At 31.6% G+C, this 21,022-nt stretch overlaps 1 protein-coding gene across 2 annotated transcripts in view; it reads right to left on the bottom strand.

Moving 5' to 3' along the window:
• Window positions 1-790: 790 nt before the first annotated feature.
• LOC124543240 (dipeptidase 1-like) overlaps window positions 791-21,022 on the bottom strand; it is an 84,617-nt gene continuing 64,385 nt past the window's right edge. For both annotated transcript variants that reach the window (XM_047121383.1, XM_047121384.1), the window contains 8 exons: window positions 12,273-12,405; window positions 9,635-9,791; window positions 8,920-8,974; window positions 7,439-7,615; window positions 6,689-6,773; window positions 5,395-5,470; window positions 4,725-4,863; window positions 791-3,656 (listed from right to left, as the gene is read on the bottom strand). In XM_047121383.1, coding sequence (XP_046977339.1) covers window positions 3,546-3,656; window positions 4,725-4,863; window positions 5,395-5,470; window positions 6,689-6,773; window positions 7,439-7,615; window positions 8,920-8,974; window positions 9,635-9,791; window positions 12,273-12,405 — 933 coding nt within the window. In that variant the 3' untranslated portion in view covers window positions 791-3,545. The remainder of the gene's footprint in view (window positions 3,657-4,724; window positions 4,864-5,394; window positions 5,471-6,688; window positions 6,774-7,438; window positions 7,616-8,919; window positions 8,975-9,634; window positions 9,792-12,272; window positions 12,406-21,022) is intronic.

Here is a 21,022-nt window from a genome sequence, read left to right as displayed (position 1 = left end):
CGAAGCTGACGCCCTGCGGCGGAAAAGATGCCGCCTGTGTGGAACACCTGGGAGGCTCGAGTAGCGAGCCCTCCCACTCTCTCTTAGCCAACGAGGCCACTCACATGGTCCGCCCCGACGCCGCCCAGGAACGTACCAGAAGCAGCCACGCGGCATCCTTCCCGCCAGTCTTAGCCGTGGCCGACGAGCAAGCTCAAGCCGGCCCCGTTGCCCAGGGTGCACTATGAGGAGGTGACTGACATGCACCCCTGAGATGCCCCGAACCCGCCCAACTATGACGATCCGATATATACAGACAGATCTGTATACATCAAATCAATTGTGAACAGTCTGTCGATATGAAGAATTTATTTCATCATTTTATATTTTTCTTTTTTTTTTATTGTATTCTTTCTTTCATCTTTGAAATCAACTTCTGTCCATCGTTCGTTCAAGAAAATAATATTAAACTTAATATAAAAAACAACAAAATATAAAAAAAAGCCTTTTATATTTTTTCAGCAAAATTTTTATATTGACGAATTATTATTAGTACATTTTTTTTTAGTCGAATTGCTTTAGTCGAATTGCTAATAGTCGAATTGTCTTTTAGACGAATTGCTTTAGTCGAATTGTTTTAGTCGAATTGCTAATAGTCGAATTGTTTTTTAGACGAATTGCTTTAGTCGAATTGTTTTAGACGAATCGTTTTAGATGAATTTTCTGCAAATCTAATTAAATATATATATTTGAAAGTATTATCACACAGAGGGCTAATAATAAATGTTAGGTAAATAAAATAACAATTGTATACATTCAGTGTAAGTACAAGACTTTATTTTATTATTTAAGTCAAATACATGTAACAGCTGGGTGCTTGTGCAAAAAGACATTATAATAAAATACATTTCAAAACCAATTACAAAATAACAGCCAGACGCGACAATAATAATGCTAGATAATATACGTTCGAAAAGTTTTCAGTCATAATTTCTAAGAAATAGTCGTCTTTACCCCGATATCGTTAATTACAAGAGTCACAGCTCAATTGAGATCGAGATTCAATCTCGCTTATTCCTTTTTCATGAATTCATTTTTTATATTCATGTATTTGATATATTATCGAAACCGGCTTTCTTTAATTTTGGAAACAATTTTATACGTTCTACGTTTTGTAAAACTTGAGTGGTTGTGTCTATGATGTGATAATTTTGTTTTTGGTTGGTATATATATGTCACGGTCAGATTGCAATTTCACGTTTTAAATTTCGCTATATTGTAATCTGACGTTAAAAATAATACGTTAAATTGCAATCATATTTTACGGTACACAATATTTCGACAGATTACAATATGTCTGGTCAGATTGTAATCTAACGAATTTTGTAATCTTACGGTGACATATGATCAATAGAGGTCACTTTTCACGTAACAATAAAGGAATAAGCGGATTTTCCGACCAATACGAAATGATTTATTGTCGTATAGACATATACGTTCATATCAAAATATCAATGAAGGTACGAAAATATATACGGAATGTTTCTTTGGAATCATCTGCCTTTAAAAGATTCGGTATGTATTCGAATTTAGTAGATTATATATATTTTTTTATAAAGTTTTAATATATTCTTAAAGCTGTGATATTTTATACCGAATATTTTTGAAATCGACTTGTAACATCGAATAGTCATTGCTGGTGTAAATTCGGATTTTAATCTGACTTCAAGAAAGACCGTAAATTTACTTCTTGATTAATAAAAAAACAAATACATATTATTTTCTATTTTTGTTTATATTTTTAATTGAACATATTTTTTTTTTAATATTATTATTATTTCATATGAAAGTATCAATCCCTAATAATTCTGAAATTATATACTTGTATAGATCCGGCTGAAGTCGGTATTTTGAATAGTTTTGAAACTTAAGAAATGTAATGAAATAAAATAATTTTATATGGTAGTAAACCTTACAGATATGTAATGAAAAACAGAACATGTCGACGCAATTAGACCTTAAAGAAATTCTTAATACGTTTTTTTTTTTAAATTATCTAAACGAGTAAAAACAATAGGCCAATTGATAACACTTACGTCGACATCATTATAAAAAGAACTTACATATTAATATGAATATTTTTAAGTCTCACACATACATAGCGTATAATTTATAAAAAGGGTACTTCATGTATCGAATAAAAAAACATAATTATATTAGTCAAAAAATGTTCGAAGAAGAGAAAGTATTATGAATACGTGTAAACGCAGATATTTGACGCAAGTACTTTTTTTAATTTATCTATTACAGAAAACTACACAGCAATTTAATCTACTTATATAATATATGATTATTTTAAGGAGGCTTTTTAATGTGTCAGCACTGTTTATTAAAACTATACGATGATACAGTATTGTTAAGTACATTAGAAGGGAATTTATGTTGATCTATTTGAAACTTTAGAACGACGAATTTGTTTCTAAATCGTCGAATGTATTAGTTGAGAAATAAGTGACAAGAATAAGAACAAATCCAATGGCGTCCGTATTTGGCACTCAATTCCTTAAAAAAATAAGTTTACTTTCGATACACTTAAGTATAAAAATGTTATTCGTTTATATTTTTAATATCGTTAAAAATTTATTCACTACCTACATTCTTACATCGTACGTTCTTTACTAAATGTGTAAATAAAATTACATTTTAACACGATCTTTTTAATTTACATTCCAATATTCATTCTTTATTTCATTCGAAACGATAAATGAAACATCAAATTGTCCCAATTCAAACTATGTAATCGAATTTAAATATGACTAATTTAAATTCGTATTTTTAATTCAATTTATCATAATATTATGTGGTCACGGAGCCATTATGAGACGATGATAGAGTCAGGAAGGGCGACGTGAGACGTGGATAGTTTATCAATGACAAAGTTTTCGACAGATAGTGAGACAGTGCTTTTACAACATCTATCGTATGTCTACAACACTCAAACATTTATATCAGATTCTAATGGTTACATGCGGTTAAATATTGTAATAAAACCAACTATCTCATTCCCTGAGAAATCTATTAACGTTTAGTCACTTGTCATAGAAAAGAAAAATCTAGGAGAAATCTATTTTTGGACATATTTTATCATCTATTCACGATATGAGTTACAAGTCTGGAATTAAGTATTTCAATTTGTTTAATGTAAATTATGGAATGAGATAGCTGTATATCGTTTTCTAATATATCTTCATCCGAGACGTAGAGTCTCTTGACGCCGAACTGATTCTCCCCACAATTATTTTGAAACACATATTATATGAAATACATTAATTACCAATTATAAACATCGTTGAAATGATTATTTTTTTGTTTTCGTATCGATTCGTTCGTACTTACATACATCTCTCAAAATTATTTTTATACAGTTTGTAAATGAGCCGGCATTATTATTGTACATTTTCAATGATTAAATAAATTTATTGCAAAAATTTTTTAAACATAGTTACAGTAATGTCATGGTTTATTTTGATAGATACATGTAAGTTAAGTGCGTCTATGATGTAATTTTAAACAACATCTTCCATGTAGAAAGCATTGCTGGTACAGTTGCCGTTGTCGTTTGGAGAATCGGGGTGTTCCTCTGGTTCAACTCCATTAGTGCGCAGATCGTCACGTACCTGTTCAGAAAATTACGTAGATGTTATCAATAAAAAGAGTCGAGATGGCCCAGTGGTTAGAACGAGTGCATCTTAACCGATGATTCCGGGTTCAAACCCAGGCAAGCACCGCTGATTCATGTGCTTAATTTGTCTTTATAATTCATCTCGTGCTCAGCAGTGAAGGAAAACATCGTGAGGAAACCTGCATGTGACAAATTTCATAGAAATTCTGCTACATGTGTATTCCACCAACCCGCATTGGAACAGCGTGGTGGAATATGTTCCAAACCTTCTCCTCAAAGGGAGAGGAGGCCTTTAGCCCAGCAGTGGGAATTTACAGGCTGTTGTTGTTGTTGTTGTATCAATAAAATGTTGTTTTATAACTGATTTAAAAAATATAGTGAGCAAAAGATTATGTATTCCTATCCAAAACATTATTCATCAAAATGTATTAAATAAGGTTCAATATAATAATATCGTATTTATATGAATATAGAATACAAATATAAGTAAATACATATGTGTTAAGATCTAATCATTTTATGGAATGTAATAAAGTTGCTCAGTCGTCGATATATTTTATGATTACGAAAGTTGTCTAATGAAGGTAGAACGTAAAATGCAATCAATATGTACAAGAGTACGTTGATGATATAGAGTATTTTATTGTTATTTATTTCTTCCATCTATTAGTTATTGAACGAAACTTGCCTAACAACAATAATTTACGGCTTAGTTCCGGTTTGAAGGGTGAGTAAGACTGTTTGTTAACGAGATCCAATACTTGAAAGCGTGTATACCATACAAGGACTGATTTAAACTTTATACCTCATACAGTTGGTTCATTCAATTAATGAGCAATACTTTACGGAATAAAATGTTATTTCAACGTCCTTATTACATAAACAATATTCTCATCAATAACAATAAAAACATTGGTGTAACTAGTTTAGCTACTGGCACGTGACATATCATATTGGGTCCAATGTTGGTAGCGCATTGGCGGTTATCCATAAGTGCTTTTATATTAAAAAAAAAAAAAAAAACAAAAGTTTGGTTGTGTACGTGTAAATTAATCCAAGTTACCTTTTCAACTTGTCGCATAACTCGCATCATGTTAAGACCGGCGAGATTCTTCAGTTCCTGAACACTCCACTGTCCACTCCGCAATAGCTCGGCAAATAATTCGGGATATCTTGAAACATCTTCCAATCCACGCGGAACCCTGGAAACAATGTCTATGTAACAGCGATATATATTTCGAAGTTCGGTAATTTATATCTGTAAGCATCGAAAGTATATTGATTAATTTGGTCGTCCGTCTTCGCTTGAATGCCATTCCTCTGAACCGCCGAGTAGCTTGTAAATTGTAACTAATGTTTGGGTTTAGAAACATCTTTTAGTTATTTTCTTGTTGTTTTTTTAAAATAAAGTATAAAAAAAGTAACAGCCTGTAAATTTTCCACTGCTGGGTTAATGGCTCCTCTCCCATTAAAGACCCTCTCCTTGGAACATATTCCACCACTCAGTTCCAATGCGGGTTGGTTTAATGCACATGTAGCAGAATTTCAATGAAATTAGACACATGCAGGTGTCCTCACGATGTTTGCCTTCACCACCGAACACGACATGAATTTTAAACACAAATTAAGCACATATATGTTAATAGTGGTGCTTGCATGGATTTGAAGCCGAAATCATCAGTTTAGATGCACGTGGTCTAAATAAAATTGATTGAATGATATAATAATAATACCTGTTGACACCATCGAAATCACCACCTACGCCCACGTAGTCAGCTCCGATCATCCTCTTTATGTAATGGAAATGTTCTAAAAATAAAGATAAACATTGTTTATAATATTTCTACTAGATTCAATGTGATAAATAAATTTAACAAAAACTAATAGACTAAATATATAAATATATATTTTAATAATCCCTCAAATTGTATATATTCTAACGTAATTTGTAATTAAAAGTTTCATATTAGATTTAAAAATTTAAATATAGGTTTCGTTTGAACACTTAAAACAAAACTTAAACGTGGAACTATTATGATTGAACATTAAATTATTTTTATATTGTTCTATGCAAGCGTATACACAGAGGTCACTCGGTTAACACACTAAATTAATTGACGTTGAACTATATTCAAATTAAGCTCATATAACCGACATAATTATCTATGCAATATGTTTCTTAATACGCCGACAGATGATGTAATTGACACCACAACATGAAACTGTGACATTTATGTATTCAATGTAAAATTAATTCGAATAGATGGAAAATTATTAACAATTCCCCGTATTATCGATAATTAAATTTTAATAAATGAACAAACGGCTCGCTTAGATCGGGATAGAGCATTAATGTTGTTTCGCTAATTGCTAGTCTCTGCTTACATTGGTAACAGTGTATAATATTTGATACAAGTTTTTGATAGATAAAATTTGGTTGAAAAGTTCATTAGCTATTATTGAATTTGTAAAAGCGGGATTGAGGTGGCATTTTGTTATAGTCAGCGTTAATTTAATTAAAAATTATTAAAAGTAAATAAAATTGACTTCTAAACTTGATTGAAAATATACTTTGAAATTTACATTTTAGTTTTATGTCAAAAGCTACGTTAGACTACATAACAACAAGTTGGACTACAAGTTGGACTAAGACTACAAAGCTGTGTACGTATGGTTACAAAGGAAGGCTGAGGATTGGATGAGGTTAGCACGATAACATGATTTGATGGCCTATGACAACATCAAATTGTTGTTTAAAAATTTTGCAAATATCACAATTTAAAAAGTTATGCCTTCAAACACTTTATTTAAATATGAATTCTAATATTAATAAACATCAATTGAGTTTTTATAATCAATATAAATTAATAAAGATTAATAAGATTAGTATGAAAAAAATATATATGCTTAACTGTTTCTAATAGATATTCAACAGCTCGTTAACAGGGAGTATTGGGATAAGTGATTCAGGATATATTAGTATACATTGCTATGCAACGTTGAACATTATTATAACTTAAAAATTACCCGCGACATCCGACAAAGTAGCATTCGGGGAGCACTTGACGAAATCAGGGAAGAAGTTCACCATGATAAGACCGCCGTTTTCTTTCTGTATACAAAATAAAAGTTTTTAAAATACTATTTTATTTAACGTAAAACTTTTACAGTAGAATTATAACTTTTGTACTATATAAAAACAAGTAGAGTCAGAATGTAAATGTTGAGGGTTACTAGCTTATTTCAGCACGCTACTCTAATGATAGTTGGAAACTTATATGGCAGAATTTCTGTGACATATTTGTTATTATAGTCATCGATGTCTTCTTTTATCACTCAGTATGAATTATAATCACAAATCAAGAAAAATCTGCGAAAACTCGAGTGTGGTACTCGTATGATCTTCTGTTAAAATTGGGATATGCGATATCTCAATCTATCTCTATACGTTTCTTTAAAAGAAGTTCAACCTTTTACTTTGCTTTACAACTACAACAACAACAGTAGCCTGTAAATTTTCCACAGCTGGGTTAAGGCCTCCTCTCCCTTTGAGGAGAAGGTTTGAAATATATTCAAACCACGCTGTTCTAATGCGGTTGTTGGAATACTCACGTGGCAGAATTTCCATATAATATGACTCATGCAGGTTACCTCATGATGTTTTCACCGCCAAGTACGAAATGAATTATAAACACAAACAACTTTGCTTTTTTTAAGTACTAAGCATTGTTGTTACTACTTATTAACTATGTTGTAAATTATGTAGTAGATATTTACCAGTGCTTGGATTATATCGTCAGGGACGTTCCGTTTATGGGGACATAGATTATAAACGGACGAATGGCTGAAGATAACAGGGGCCTTTGAGAGTCGCATCGCAGCACGGGTCGTGTTTTCCCCCACGTGTGACAGATCAATCAACATGCCGAGACGATTCATTTCGCGTACTACTTTCTGTTGACAATAACATATTCATCAATACATGATACGATTAGAGTGGGTCGCTTCGCATTATTAACGCAAACATGCCATCACATGGTATATATTGATGTACTTAAGTTATTATTTCTTGGTGGATGATAATGAAAACATGTTATGTGAGTCAAAATTTGCAAATGATGCGTTTTAACTTGCTGTATAATATTTTTTGTTAATTTATTTGCGTTTAATAAATTGACCTCGATTACAGTCGTTTGCACACAACATTTGTATTTAGGGCTGAATAAAAATGTACGCCACTATACAAGGGATGTTTATTGATTATTTCATCGGAAATATAATGATCTCTGGTACGTGTTCCATATTTAAAATAAATACTTTCTTGATTATGCTACATTTTTTTAGATTTCGTTTTATGTTAGACTTTATTTTTTATATAGAATAAAGTAGTCTCACGCGTCGCTTGTTTCAGAGAGTCTTCTGTCTTTGTTGTAAAGACTAGATTTATATCGGAGTATCTAAATATTTTTATGTCTTCAATACGGTATAAAATGTATATACCTATTCGATTACGTTAATTAGTATGATTTAAGTTACTGTCTCGTTCGTCTAATATCAATCGCTGCAGTTACATTAAATATATTTTATAAAAATATTTAAATATATTTTGTACGCTCATTATTATTTTCTTTTTAATATTATGTGATTGCAATAACTCCACGACTTCCGTGGTCGATTAGTGTGTGCACCGGTTTTCGTGGGCACGCCACTCCGCGGTCCCGGGTTCGATTCCCAGCCAAGTCGATGTAGAAGATTCATTACTTTTATATAGAATGAAGCAGTCTAACGCGTTGCTTGTTTGAGAGAGTCTTCTGTTTTTGTTGTAAAGACTAGATTTATATCGGAGTATCTAAATATTGTTATGTCTTCAATAAGGTATAAAATGTATATACCAATTCGATTACGTTAATTAGTATGATTTAAGTTACTGTCTCGTTCGTCTGTTACCAATCGCTGAAGTTACATTGAGGCCAATAATATGTTGCTTGTTTTTCAGTCAAGAAATCTTTAGTGGCAGCGTAGGCATCGTTTATTATTTCTGAAATCTCTTCAGTCGTGTAATGAGAGTAGATGTACTCCCACAGATGTACTTCTGTCTCCATTGAGAATGACCGACGCGATTAAAATCGTGCAGCAGGCCGTTCTTGGCGGTGGAGTCAAATGTAGTGAAATATGATTAAAAATCGCCTTTGCACATTCACAAACGCAGCATAATAAATCGCTTAGCAAAGTTTAAATGAATCTAAATTAACTCTTACCTCTCCGAATTCAGTGAGTCCATTCGCAGCGGGAGGTTCGTTCGCGGAATCGGCCCTACGGAATAACAATACAAATAAATGACGCGACAAAAAACACAATGTACACGAAAAACTCCCATTCGCCTTCATTGTTCGCCTTGCTTCATTCTGCGCATGCTATATTAATCTGTACCTACGAGCCTACGTATAGAACACGTCGTAAGGCGCTCTACATTACCTATATACATACATTGTACACAACACAACAATTATATATAAAAATCGCTGGAGCATTAATGAGAATGCCTTTTTTATTAATCAAAAAATGTAATGGAAATCTGAAATTAAAAAGAATAACAAACCAATGAATGAATTTCTGTTTATTTTAAATGTACTACTATTATTTTTTCATAAAACCGGCTTAAAACATCGTACATTGTTTTAAAATTGCGTCGGTGTTTATCAATGATCATGTTTGTGGGTTTTAAATGTGGATCACACTGCTCATTTAATTCATATTTTGTACAATATACTGTATGTAAGTGACGCTCGTGGGCATGAGATGAAAAAATAAATATTTTCTAATTACTTTATATTTTTAACTTAAATTAAACAATATGTGTGTATGTTCACGTCATATTTCAAGACATCAGACATAGTGTAATAAACAACAATTGATAAGCTTGCAAAATAATTTCTTCACATTATTAAATTTGTTTAAAACTAATAAACTAACCATGGCGTGTTGCAGGTGTGCGTCAAAGTCATGTAGCGCACTCCAAGTTGATAGTAAGTCCGGAGTATCCCAAGAGAGTTGGCGATGGAATGACCGCCTTCGATACCAATGAGAGAAGCGATCTTACGGGGCCTGGCACTGTGAGCCTCAAGAATATCTAAACCAGATAAAAAACATATCATAATCATTGGTTAGTAATTAAAACAAATTTATAAAAATCATTGATCATTATTGAAAGACATCATTGAATACCTACTAAGAACCATAAGAGAAAATATTCTGTCGTAGGATCGGAACAAAGTTGTTAGGCTTGAAATATTAGTTCAACGATTTATTGATAGAGGGCGTTTCGATTTTAGACGATTATATTATTGTATTATATATTAAGTGTCTATATTTAGTATCGCGTTATGAAATAACTAAAACAAGGCAACTTTTTTAGCACTAGTCTACTTTTTTAGTACCTATGCATGTACTTAGTGGCCAAGGGTTGACTCATTTTGTTCTTAATTTTGACAATCTATTAATACACATACATATATATCCAAATGTTTGTTAATATTCTAACTATACACCGACATTTTAAAATAAAAAGAAAGATGTCATAGAACACCCGGGTGGATCTAAATCCATTATGATATAAATTATTTATCCAATAATATGAATACATAACGTATATCGACGAATGAAACGTGAAATTTATACAAACAAAGGAACAAAATTTGAAATTAATAAAATAAATAAATGAATGCATAAAAAGTTATGGAAATAAATATTTTATTTTAATTGAATATAAATATAAAATACAGACACAAAAATACGTATGTTTTATATATGATATTAATACAGATAAATATTGACAGTAACGCTTTTATTCTGTTAATAGAATGAGTTTGACAAACAGAATAAACTTTAACGTCGGTCTTTCAACACGTGGAAAGAAACGGCTTGTTTCTAATCGAATATATTTTATAAAAATATTGAAATATATTTTGTACGCTTATTATTATTTTCTTTTTAATATTATGTGATAGCAATAACTCCATGACCTCCGTGGTCGAGTAGTGTGTACACAGGTTTCAGGGGTAAGCCACTCCGAGGTCCCGGGTTCGATTCCCGGCCGAGTCGACGTAGAACATTCATTAGTTTTCTATGTTGTCTTGGGCCTGGGTGTTTGTGGTGTCGTCGTTACTTCTGATTTTCCATAACACAAGTGCTATAGCTATTTACATTGGGATCAGAGTAATGTATGTCATGATATCCAATATTTATTTATTTATAACAACTGTATTTATTATCATATTCCTTTTTTGTTATATACCTTAGATGTTAATTCGGTTACAGGAGTTACTATGGCAAAGCTAAATCGCCATTTTGTGGCCGGCATTGGCTTTAGAATTACGTCAGTTTGGTTATCGCATTTCACTCATCAAACCCTTTCATTTGATACCCATATCATAGAAGTTACTATGGAAATGAGAAATCACCATTTTGCGGCCTCCGATTTCTTGTTTTTAAAGGGGTAAAATTTTAGTAATATTGCTTTGTTACGAGGGACAAATTTTGAAGCGAAATTTCAGCTTTTATAGATTAGGTTACAGACACCGGGGCTGATGAAACTAAATAAACGAATCCGAACGTCTATACAGTACGACACAACTTAGATGTAGCATCAGCAAATTCAATAAAACAGATCACTGCCGATTTATACAACATATAGAAATAGCTTCCAATGGCACCATTCGACGCTATTCGTCGTTATAGAGACCACCCTAGAAAGTGCATGTAAATCGACGGGTCAAATATTAGGTCATATGATATTACAAATTATTGTTTGTATAAAGATCATCTTAACAAAAGAAATAAATATTGATAAGTTGGGATAACACACTTAATTCGGATGTGATCAGTTTTACGAATTTTGCCGATACTAATTGTTGGAATAAACAAGCAACATCAGCGTCACGTCACACAACTTCCCTTTAAAACAAAAAAGCGGGAGATTCGTAGTTGACACATTGAGATTTGCAATTATGATGATTACGGTGTAATGAGATTATTGATGGTTATTTCTGTTGTAGACTAAATATTTTTCTGTTGGGGTAGATTAATTGTTATTTTAAATTGAAGATAATTGTTTTAGCGGTTAACCTACTTCCTACTTCTGGTTCTAAAAGTATATATACAATATACTTTTGCAAAAATGTCGTGACGGTCGAAGTTTTACCCTTATTTCGGCCTCGCGCTCAGTCGCCAGTATCTGAAGTGTAGCGTGCGATAAGGAACTTCCTTCCAAAAAATGTAACTTCATATTGGAACAACGAAAGTTTAAATCGATTATTGTTGCTTAAACTTTATTGAAAGTCTGCCCAGTTGTTTCGAATTGTTTTCGTTCAAACATTTCGACGAAATTCGATAAGGATACACTTTCAATTGTCCTCGATTGAAAATACTTTGATTTTTTTTATTCAATTTAGAAACCGAACCTTATTATGACGGCGATAAGCATCTATATCATCAGAAGGTTCTAAGTAAATATTAGTAAAATAACAATATTAATAATACAAATAATGACGATGAATCATGTTGGAAAATTGTCGTCAAAACCGAAATGAAAAGAAACAAACAAGTTCCTTACCTGTGACAGATGTTGCGAGTTGCAGATGCTGAGGGTACTTTTCAACGAGGCGTTGTATAACATCAATCTGTTCCAAGGTAAGTTGCACCGCGTCTTTGTTCTGAGTTGCGCAAGGTACAAAAGCAGACCAAAACTGTAACAAAAAGGATTCGATAAGTTTTCATAAAATTAAAATATTTAACGATTTATATACTCAACACCACATATTACATTCGAAGATTTAATGTTCGTGATCTTCCATGAGCTTTGAGTTTCTTTTTTAAAGTACTTTCATAAATGTGAATAATTTTTGACTAATGAAAATTAGATTAGACATTTTTATATATTTATGTATGTGTGGGTAACCAAATCTGCTACAAGTATATTGTAAAACATACACCGAAATTGAAATATTATCCTTTTAAACAATTTCAGAGAAAAATGTACATGATAAAATAATTTGAATAAATAAAATTTTAACAAAAAGAAAAACCGACTTCAAACAAAACACTATTTTAAAACAAATGAATATGCACGAAAAAGTAATAAAAATAATTACGTATTCAACATATTTTTTAGAGTCTTCCTAAGTTAAATGAAATGAAAAATATTAGACTACTTAAAAGTCGATTAACGATTATATCATGTAGTTATAGTTATTGGTATATTTGGAGCCGGTGTCAGCCACGGTGCCCTTGCCCCAACAATCAAAAGAAAGAAGCGATACGAGCCCCTTGATTGATCCAGTATATTATTGTGTAAAAGGTAATTTGTAAAAAACATATTTGTCAAAGTATTCTCGTATTGTTTTTTGATAGATATACTGTAGGGTTTCATTGGCTGACACCGACTCCAAATATAACAATAATTATAACTACATGATATAATCGTTAATCGACTTTTAAGTAGTCTAATATTTTTCATTTCATTTAACTTAGGAAGACTCTAAAAAATATGTTGAATACGTAATTATTTTTATTACTTTTTCGTGCATATTCATTTGTTTTAAAATAGTGTTTTGTTTGAAGTCGGTTTTTCTTTTTGTTAAAATTTTATTTATTTTTTGATTTTAAGTGAAGCTGATGTTGACTAACTAATTTTTTTTTAATATGGGTAGATTAAACGTTCCGTTTATATGAGTCAGAAACTACTTCGAGGACAATTTCAAAGGAAACTTGCGAATAAAGCAAAAATAGACTTTCGAAAATGCGGATTTAATACGTCACGCGGCGTAAACTACAAGGATCCCTCGAAAGAGCTGTAATCGAACTCAGCAAAAAAACTTTGAAAAAGACCAACTATATTTCGTACATCATATGACATCACATCACAAACACAAAATTTGATTAAAGATAATAAGAAATTCTGCCCCATATCGCACCCTAACTGCGAGCCGTATAGGAGTTCCATCACTACAACATAGTATAAAACAAAGTCGCTTTCTCTGTCCCTATATCTTTAAATCTACTCAACGGATTTTGATGCGGTTTTTTTTAAAAGATAGTGTGATTCAAGGGGAAGGTTTGTGTATATAATACATGAACAATATAGTAAAGAAACACTGATAATTTTAGAAGTTTGCGATGTGATGTCGTATATAAACAAATTCTGTAGTATATTTAGTATCAGTATTGCACCCGTGCCAAGCCGGGGTGGGTAGCTAGTCGATTATAATATTCGACTATGATAATTACATAAACATAACCACATTACGGAAGGTGACTCAAATATCCAAATAACCTATAAATAAAAGATTCGACCGAGTATCGCTAACGTGCTCCTCAGAATTGTTCCGTTCCCTTCCGTTCCGTTACTTTGTCATGGATCCTGTGCTCAGAACCTTACCAAACTTTCACCAAATTACCGTTGAAGTATATATTTTATAAAAAAAAAAGAATTATCAAAATTGGTTAACGTGATTTTCAGTTATTCACCTATTTGTCGCGCATATACATAATGCAAATTTAAGACTTATGTCGTTTTCACATGGATACCATCATCGGAAAAAAAATAAAAAAAATGGGACCCCACGGGAAGCACTACCTTTCAAACAAAAAAAAATTATCAAAATCGGTCCACCCAGTGAAAAGTTATGAGGTAACAAACAAAAAAAAAAAAAAAAAAAAAAAAAAAAAAATACAGACGAATTGATAACCTCCTCCTTTTGGAAGTCGGTTGAAAATTAACGATATTATATTGAATTATTTAAACAAAGTGTAAGTAATTCTGTTGAACGAAGTGGTTTCATTCTGCTTTCATCGCCAGAATAATGTAAATAAAATTTTAAGGTCTCAGATTAAAAAGAAGAAATGTACAGAAAAGTCTATTACAATGTTTATCTATCTTTTATAGATGGGCATCAGAAACCATTATAAAATTTGTTTAAAAATATAAGTTCACTTTTAGTTATTACACAGTTATTGATAGCATCGCAACGATATTAATATTATAGTAATGTTTTCCTAATCGAGCCAACTACTCCAGAGGTTTCCACGAGAGATATGCGATGATGTTGCGCTCAGTGTGGAAAAGGAAAAATCAACCGATATTATTATCTCATTTTCCTAGCCTCGTTTAGCCCAGCTCGGTTACAAATGGGATTAGCGGAGCGAAGTTTTTGTACATACAAAACCAGTGAGTTTATGTGTGCGAGGGACGCGAGCCGGGAATGTGTGCGTGGTTATATGTTGTGCTTTCTGCTTCTGCAACATCTGTGTTTGGACGGAGGTGCGTGGAAAACGGTCATGGATAAATCAAATTAAGTATTGACACAAAAGAAAAATGAAGAATTTTGAAAACAAAATTGCTGAAAAATCTTTGACCTTAATTTAGAATGCGTAAGCCCAAGTCATTATTAAAACTTAGTTTTTTAAAAAAATATTAAAATATGCTCCATAAAAAAAATTAAATGTATTTTGTTTATGTATGAAATGAGGTCAAGAAGAAAATAACATTGGAGTACATTATGGCAAAAAGTGCTCGCGTACTTTCAAAAAGACAGGTACACTATTTCCTTACTGTCATAATACAATAGGAAGGCAATCCGAAAGGACGAAAGAGTTCAGACGCTGGACCAATGGCTTTACGAGCTTTCCGAGCCGAGGCGTGAACACTGCTCGGTTTCAAACTTTGTGCTGTTACTGGGAATTTCTTATCAGAAAAACCGACTTTTTTATTAGCCCGATCCGTGGTTTGAATACAAGATTTCGAGGTTTGTAGCCTTATAAGATAGTCATTCTATTTTTTTAGATACTTAGCAAGTTTATAAGTTAATAGGCCATAAAGTTTAGTATATTTTTTTGTGATGAATGAAGTCAGGGTCGCATGTTTCTAAATTATATAAATAAATTAATATTCCAAAATATCAGGGTAAAACAAAATTAAAGGTGTTATAATTTTTGTTTTTCCATCTGTACATCCATCCTTAGATTGATGTCTTTAAATTAATTCTTTGAATAGATAGATAGAAGGGTACAAACTATTTATTTAAGTAATATATTGAATAAAGTTTTTTTTAATGCTGGTTTAAGTATAATGATTGTGTGATTGTGAGGATTCCAATATTTAATCAACAATTGGAGATTGATAATCCAGAATAGCTTTCGCGAAACATTTTGTGCAATATTTTCGATGCGTATGAACAGTAATAACAATATGACGAGTTTTGAAAATTAATATCGCGTATGGGATAACGACTTCCCAAGGTTGGTTGGTGGGTTATTGGAAATTGTAGGTTGGGAGTATTTTTCTTACAGAGCCTATTTCTTTGGGTGGTTTATCAGTTACTAGCATTTAGTCTATTTGCTAGCTTATTAACCATAATATATGTAAAACATTATAACAGTAGAACTTCCCGATTTTAATCTCAGAAGCATCGGTTAAGATTCAAATCTTATAACGAGAAACGAAATATATTAAATTAAAAAAATTGCATACGTTTTAAAACAAAAATGTTTAGGTCATGTTGATGTAATTTTAATTGAAGAATGTATTCAAATCTAGTCATAAAACCAGAGGCTCAAAAGTTTTAAAATGTTAAAGTTTTCACAATACATGTCATGCGCGACGATAAAGGAATAGCTCGGTTTAAATTCCGAGAAATTTGTATCCGCCAATCCGCAGCTAACAACTGAGTAGGTATTTATTCAGCAGTGACATTTACGTAATAATACTTATTTTTTAAAAGTAGCTTTAAGACGAAAAAATTTGAAGGTCACAAGGTAGGCACTTTAAAGGAAGATTACCTAACATAACGAAATACAAATGACATGTGGACCAGACAAACGTGACCTTTGCTATGAATATTCTGCTCGAATTGATGATTAATATAAAACAAAATTTATAATAGTTTAAGCTTTTATGATAAAAAGCATTCTAGTTTAATTTTTTGGCACGTTTTGAATGGTTTTGTTGGTATGACAACGTAGCGACGTACACCAGACCATGGGAAAAACATGGATTTTCAAGATTTGTGCCATAATCCTGTGATTTATTTATAGACATTGCAAATGCTATCCGGCTATGAAACGTGCACTAAGAAATCATAAATTAATGATTTTATGACGACGTGACAAGGAAAATAGGCATTCACCTTTGAGTGCTTACGACTTTCCCAGGCTTCGCATGGATGCAACGCTGGTACTAATTATACTACAGAATTTTTTTATTAACTTTCAGCTTTATTATCATAAGACAATACAAACCACCGTCTTTTCATATTAAATCTGTAATTTTTTCGAAAATATTCATTTAAATTACATGCAGTAAAGAATCATATTGATGTATTATAAAATCACAATGTATTTAAGGTACTTAATTGGATAAGGATTAATGCTTTATTGTTTAAAACCGCTTCGTAAATAAGCCAATATTTCTTGTAAAATGTGAAGTATTAAAAATGGTTATTGTGGGTTATCACTAAGAGATAGTAAATACGTGGATTTTTTGTATACCTTTTAACGTTTACAATAGGCTATTTGACAGGTTTTTAAAATCCATTTCATATTATTTAGTAGAGGTTAAGGGACCCAGTAAAAGTTGATTTTTTTATTTCTAGTACATATTTGCCGAAAAATATGATATTAAAAATTCCATATTTAAATAACGCGCGAAAACGATACTTGGACAATATGGCGCTGCAATGGGGTCGGTGTGCCACTTTGCTGTATTTAATCTGTGGTACATATAGTAGAAAAGCAAGGTTTACAAGAAAGTGACTTCATCATAAGCCCGGCCAATCAGGAGCGTGACAGAGCGTGACAGTCATGTGACAAACGTTTGAAAAAATACATTTTTATTTATTGATTTTTGAATAAATTAAGTATTATTTTCAATTTCGTTAGTAAATAACCATTTTTAAACTCATAATATACACTGATTACAATAATTCATGATTCAATTTTCGCATTGTCAAATAGCCTATTTTGTAGTTCATTATTTTTATCTATTTCGTAGAGTTCAACCGACGTTTACAATGTAAACGTAAAAAATGTGTTTATTATGATGTTTATGTGTTGTGGTAGAAGCCTCTAAAATTATCGATATTTCTCTGATATGTCACTCAAGTATAATACATATAAAGATTCCTTTTGAAACACTCTATAGAAAATATATAGAAAATTCGCACCAAAATCCGATTAACCAAACGTAGTGACATACAGACAGCGGATAATAATATATTAGTCTTTATCTCAAAAGAATAATAATATATTTATTTTTCTTTAATGAAGTATAATATTTAAAATATTATCATTATTTTTATAACATATTAAACATTGGAATTTAATAACGTACCGTTCGAATTTGTTTTGTCTCTTCACTCGTATTTCATTTTGATAGTTTCAATATTTATTTTAAACTGATATAATTTTATATGGCAATATTTAACAATACGTGGATATATATTGTATCCACAATGCGTGGTGGAATATGCTCTTAACCTTCTCCTTCAAGGGAGAGGAGTCCGTAGGTCAGCAGTGGAAAATTTCAAGCTATTACAATTATTACATATTATAAATATACTCAGAATTAATTGATTATTTTGAAAGTAGTGTTTCTCTACGACACCATCTACTGTCTTCGTCGTAATATTCCAGATAATTTACTCAATACTTAACCAATAAACACGAGTAAACTTTTCCCATTAATCACTTCAACACTAATCAGTCCATTTGTGAAAATCGTAAGAAAATTCATTCCGTAATGTTTGTAACCTATCGTATTTAGACAGACCGATACACACGGACAAGATTAATAAATAATAATAATTATTAATGAGACAACATCACATACATTACTCTGATCCTAATGTAAGTAGCTAAAGCACTTGTGTTATGGAAAATCAGAAGTAACGACAGTACCACAAACACCCAGACCCAAGACAACATAGAAAAGTAATGATAGTTTACATCGACTCAGCTGGGAATCGAACTCAAGACCTCGGAGTGGCGTAGCCATGAAAACCGGTGTACACACCACTCGACCACGGAGGTCGTCAAAAAAGATTGTTTTATAATGATAAATTATATGTTTAAAAATGAATAGTTTCAATTTTCAAATCAATAATATAACATGAAAGAATCGTTATATAACGTTTTATATTTTTGATTTAATGTAAAATATACTATTAATACAAAATGAGTTCAAGCTGAATGAAACTAAACTAAGGCTTAGCAAGAAACCTTTAATGGGATATATCAACATACTGTTATATAACTTATTTCGATATTTATATATTTGAATTATTGATTTTTTTTAATATTAATTTAATTAGTATACCATTAACAATTAATTTATGTAAACAAAACAGTGTGCTCTGTTTTAGAAATTATTTTATTAAAATATGTCTTCAATATTATATAAGATTTTCAATAAATTTGGAACTGTAATCGAAGTTAAAAAAATCTAATTTATGAAGTAAAACAACGTACTGTTTAAACACGCTTTTCTTATTAAGGAAAGTCATTCAAAGCATTTCTGCTTTTCAAAACGAGCGCTGCTCTCTTTACCGTAAATCACTTTGAAGAATTTTTGCTTTGACACAACTGTGTCACGTTTGAAAATGCGTTTATCTCCCCTTCATTAATTTTTGCAAATAAGGATATCATGCTTTGTAACAACATGGATACATTAGCTTGACTTAACCAATATTAAAGATCATGGTTGTGTGAAACGAAAGATCTGATGGTCATTTGTTTTTTCTATTTATATTTGTTTTCGTGGTTTCGTTAGAAGTTATAAGTTTGTAATTGTGTTTAATATATTATACTTAAAATTGGTTTAATTAATAATGACATAGTCTGTCTACTTATTATTTATAAAAAAGCCTGAAGCATATGGGTCATCTATTGATACTTCCTATGGACGTCGGTACCTCAAGAACTCAATCATTCCTTTATTCGTCATCACCAACCTACTCAAGGTTTTATTTCATTTGCATTAATCTTTAAGATAGCTTTGAACCGGGAGACAAAAAATACTAATTATATTTCTGATTGGCGGTAGAATACATCATCGTATATTCTACCGCCAATCATAAGGACAAAAAGTATGTGCACAAAGACCTAAATAAAGACCTTTCAAGTCTTCAATTCAACTCCGTTTCAGCTTGACATTAAGAGTACATTGTCATTTTTAATAATATAACACTAATAACAAGGGTGTTGGGTTATATTGAGCAAAGTGCTGTAAAATAATTTTGAGCACAAACCGCATCACAGCTGAGTATTAGAGAAAGTTACTATCAACAAATTGTTACTCGGAATAGGATGAACAAGAAACACGAAACGAGCTTCGAACTACGTACAATATATTATGGTCACATGAGGAAGTGTATCTAGATCGATTTTATAAGCGTTTCATATTATAATTACTTGCGTAATTACTGGAATAAGTACCTAGATGCATATAGTAGTACTGGGCCTTCTCTCCTTTTGAGGAGAAGTTTAGAGGCATATTTCAATACGCTACGCTGCATCAGTGCTTGTTGATAGATTCACATGGGCCAGAATTTCATTGAAATTGGACACATGCAGGTTTTCTCACAATGTTTTCCATCACCACCGAGCTCGACATTCATTATAAATACAAGTTAAGCACATGGAAATTCAGTGGAGCTTGCCTGGGCATAAAGCCGCAATCATTAGTGGGCCGGTACAAATGATTGAAGACGATATTTTAAATACACGGAATAAGGATCCGAAACCAGTTTTAACCACCACTATAATCTTCTTTGAGAAGATGTGCTTTTTTTTTTAAAATAAAAGCAGTGCTATTCTGTTTATAAAACGATAAAACTCATCCGGGTATAAAACAGAAACAAATTATCTTTGCAATTATCGGAATATTTAGACTTTCGATAATTTAGTTAGCGCTTTAAAAGTAGTTAATTTTTTAAAGCTTTTGTACATTTCCTTAGTGAATTCAAAGTGAAATCTCCAAGGGTAAACGAATTTTTTATAGAGCCCGACATTAAAGGTTTGAATGAATATAAGTTGGTGCTCAGCCTATCAGCTCGTAAGCATCTTGAAATGGAAATTCAATATCGTATCACTTATTTCGGTTGCTAGGTAAACGATTGCATGTCGGCATTCTATTGCTAGAACATCTATCATCAATTCTTAAATCAATTTTATTTTTGCTATTAGTTTGTTTGATAACTTTAGGTAAGGAAGGAGTATTTATTGACAGTTTTATAATGACGTTTTTATTAAATTAATAAATAATAAGTAAATTGTTAGCGTGATCAGGGTAATGATTATTTTAATATATAA

Source organism: Vanessa cardui, chromosome Z, assembly GCF_905220365.1.
Source record: "Vanessa cardui chromosome Z, ilVanCard2.1, whole genome shotgun sequence".
Lineage (NCBI taxonomy): Eukaryota > Metazoa > Arthropoda > Insecta > Lepidoptera > Nymphalidae > Vanessa > Vanessa cardui.
Note: the sequence above shows the minus strand (reverse complement) of the source record. Positions and strands in the feature narration are given on the sequence as shown.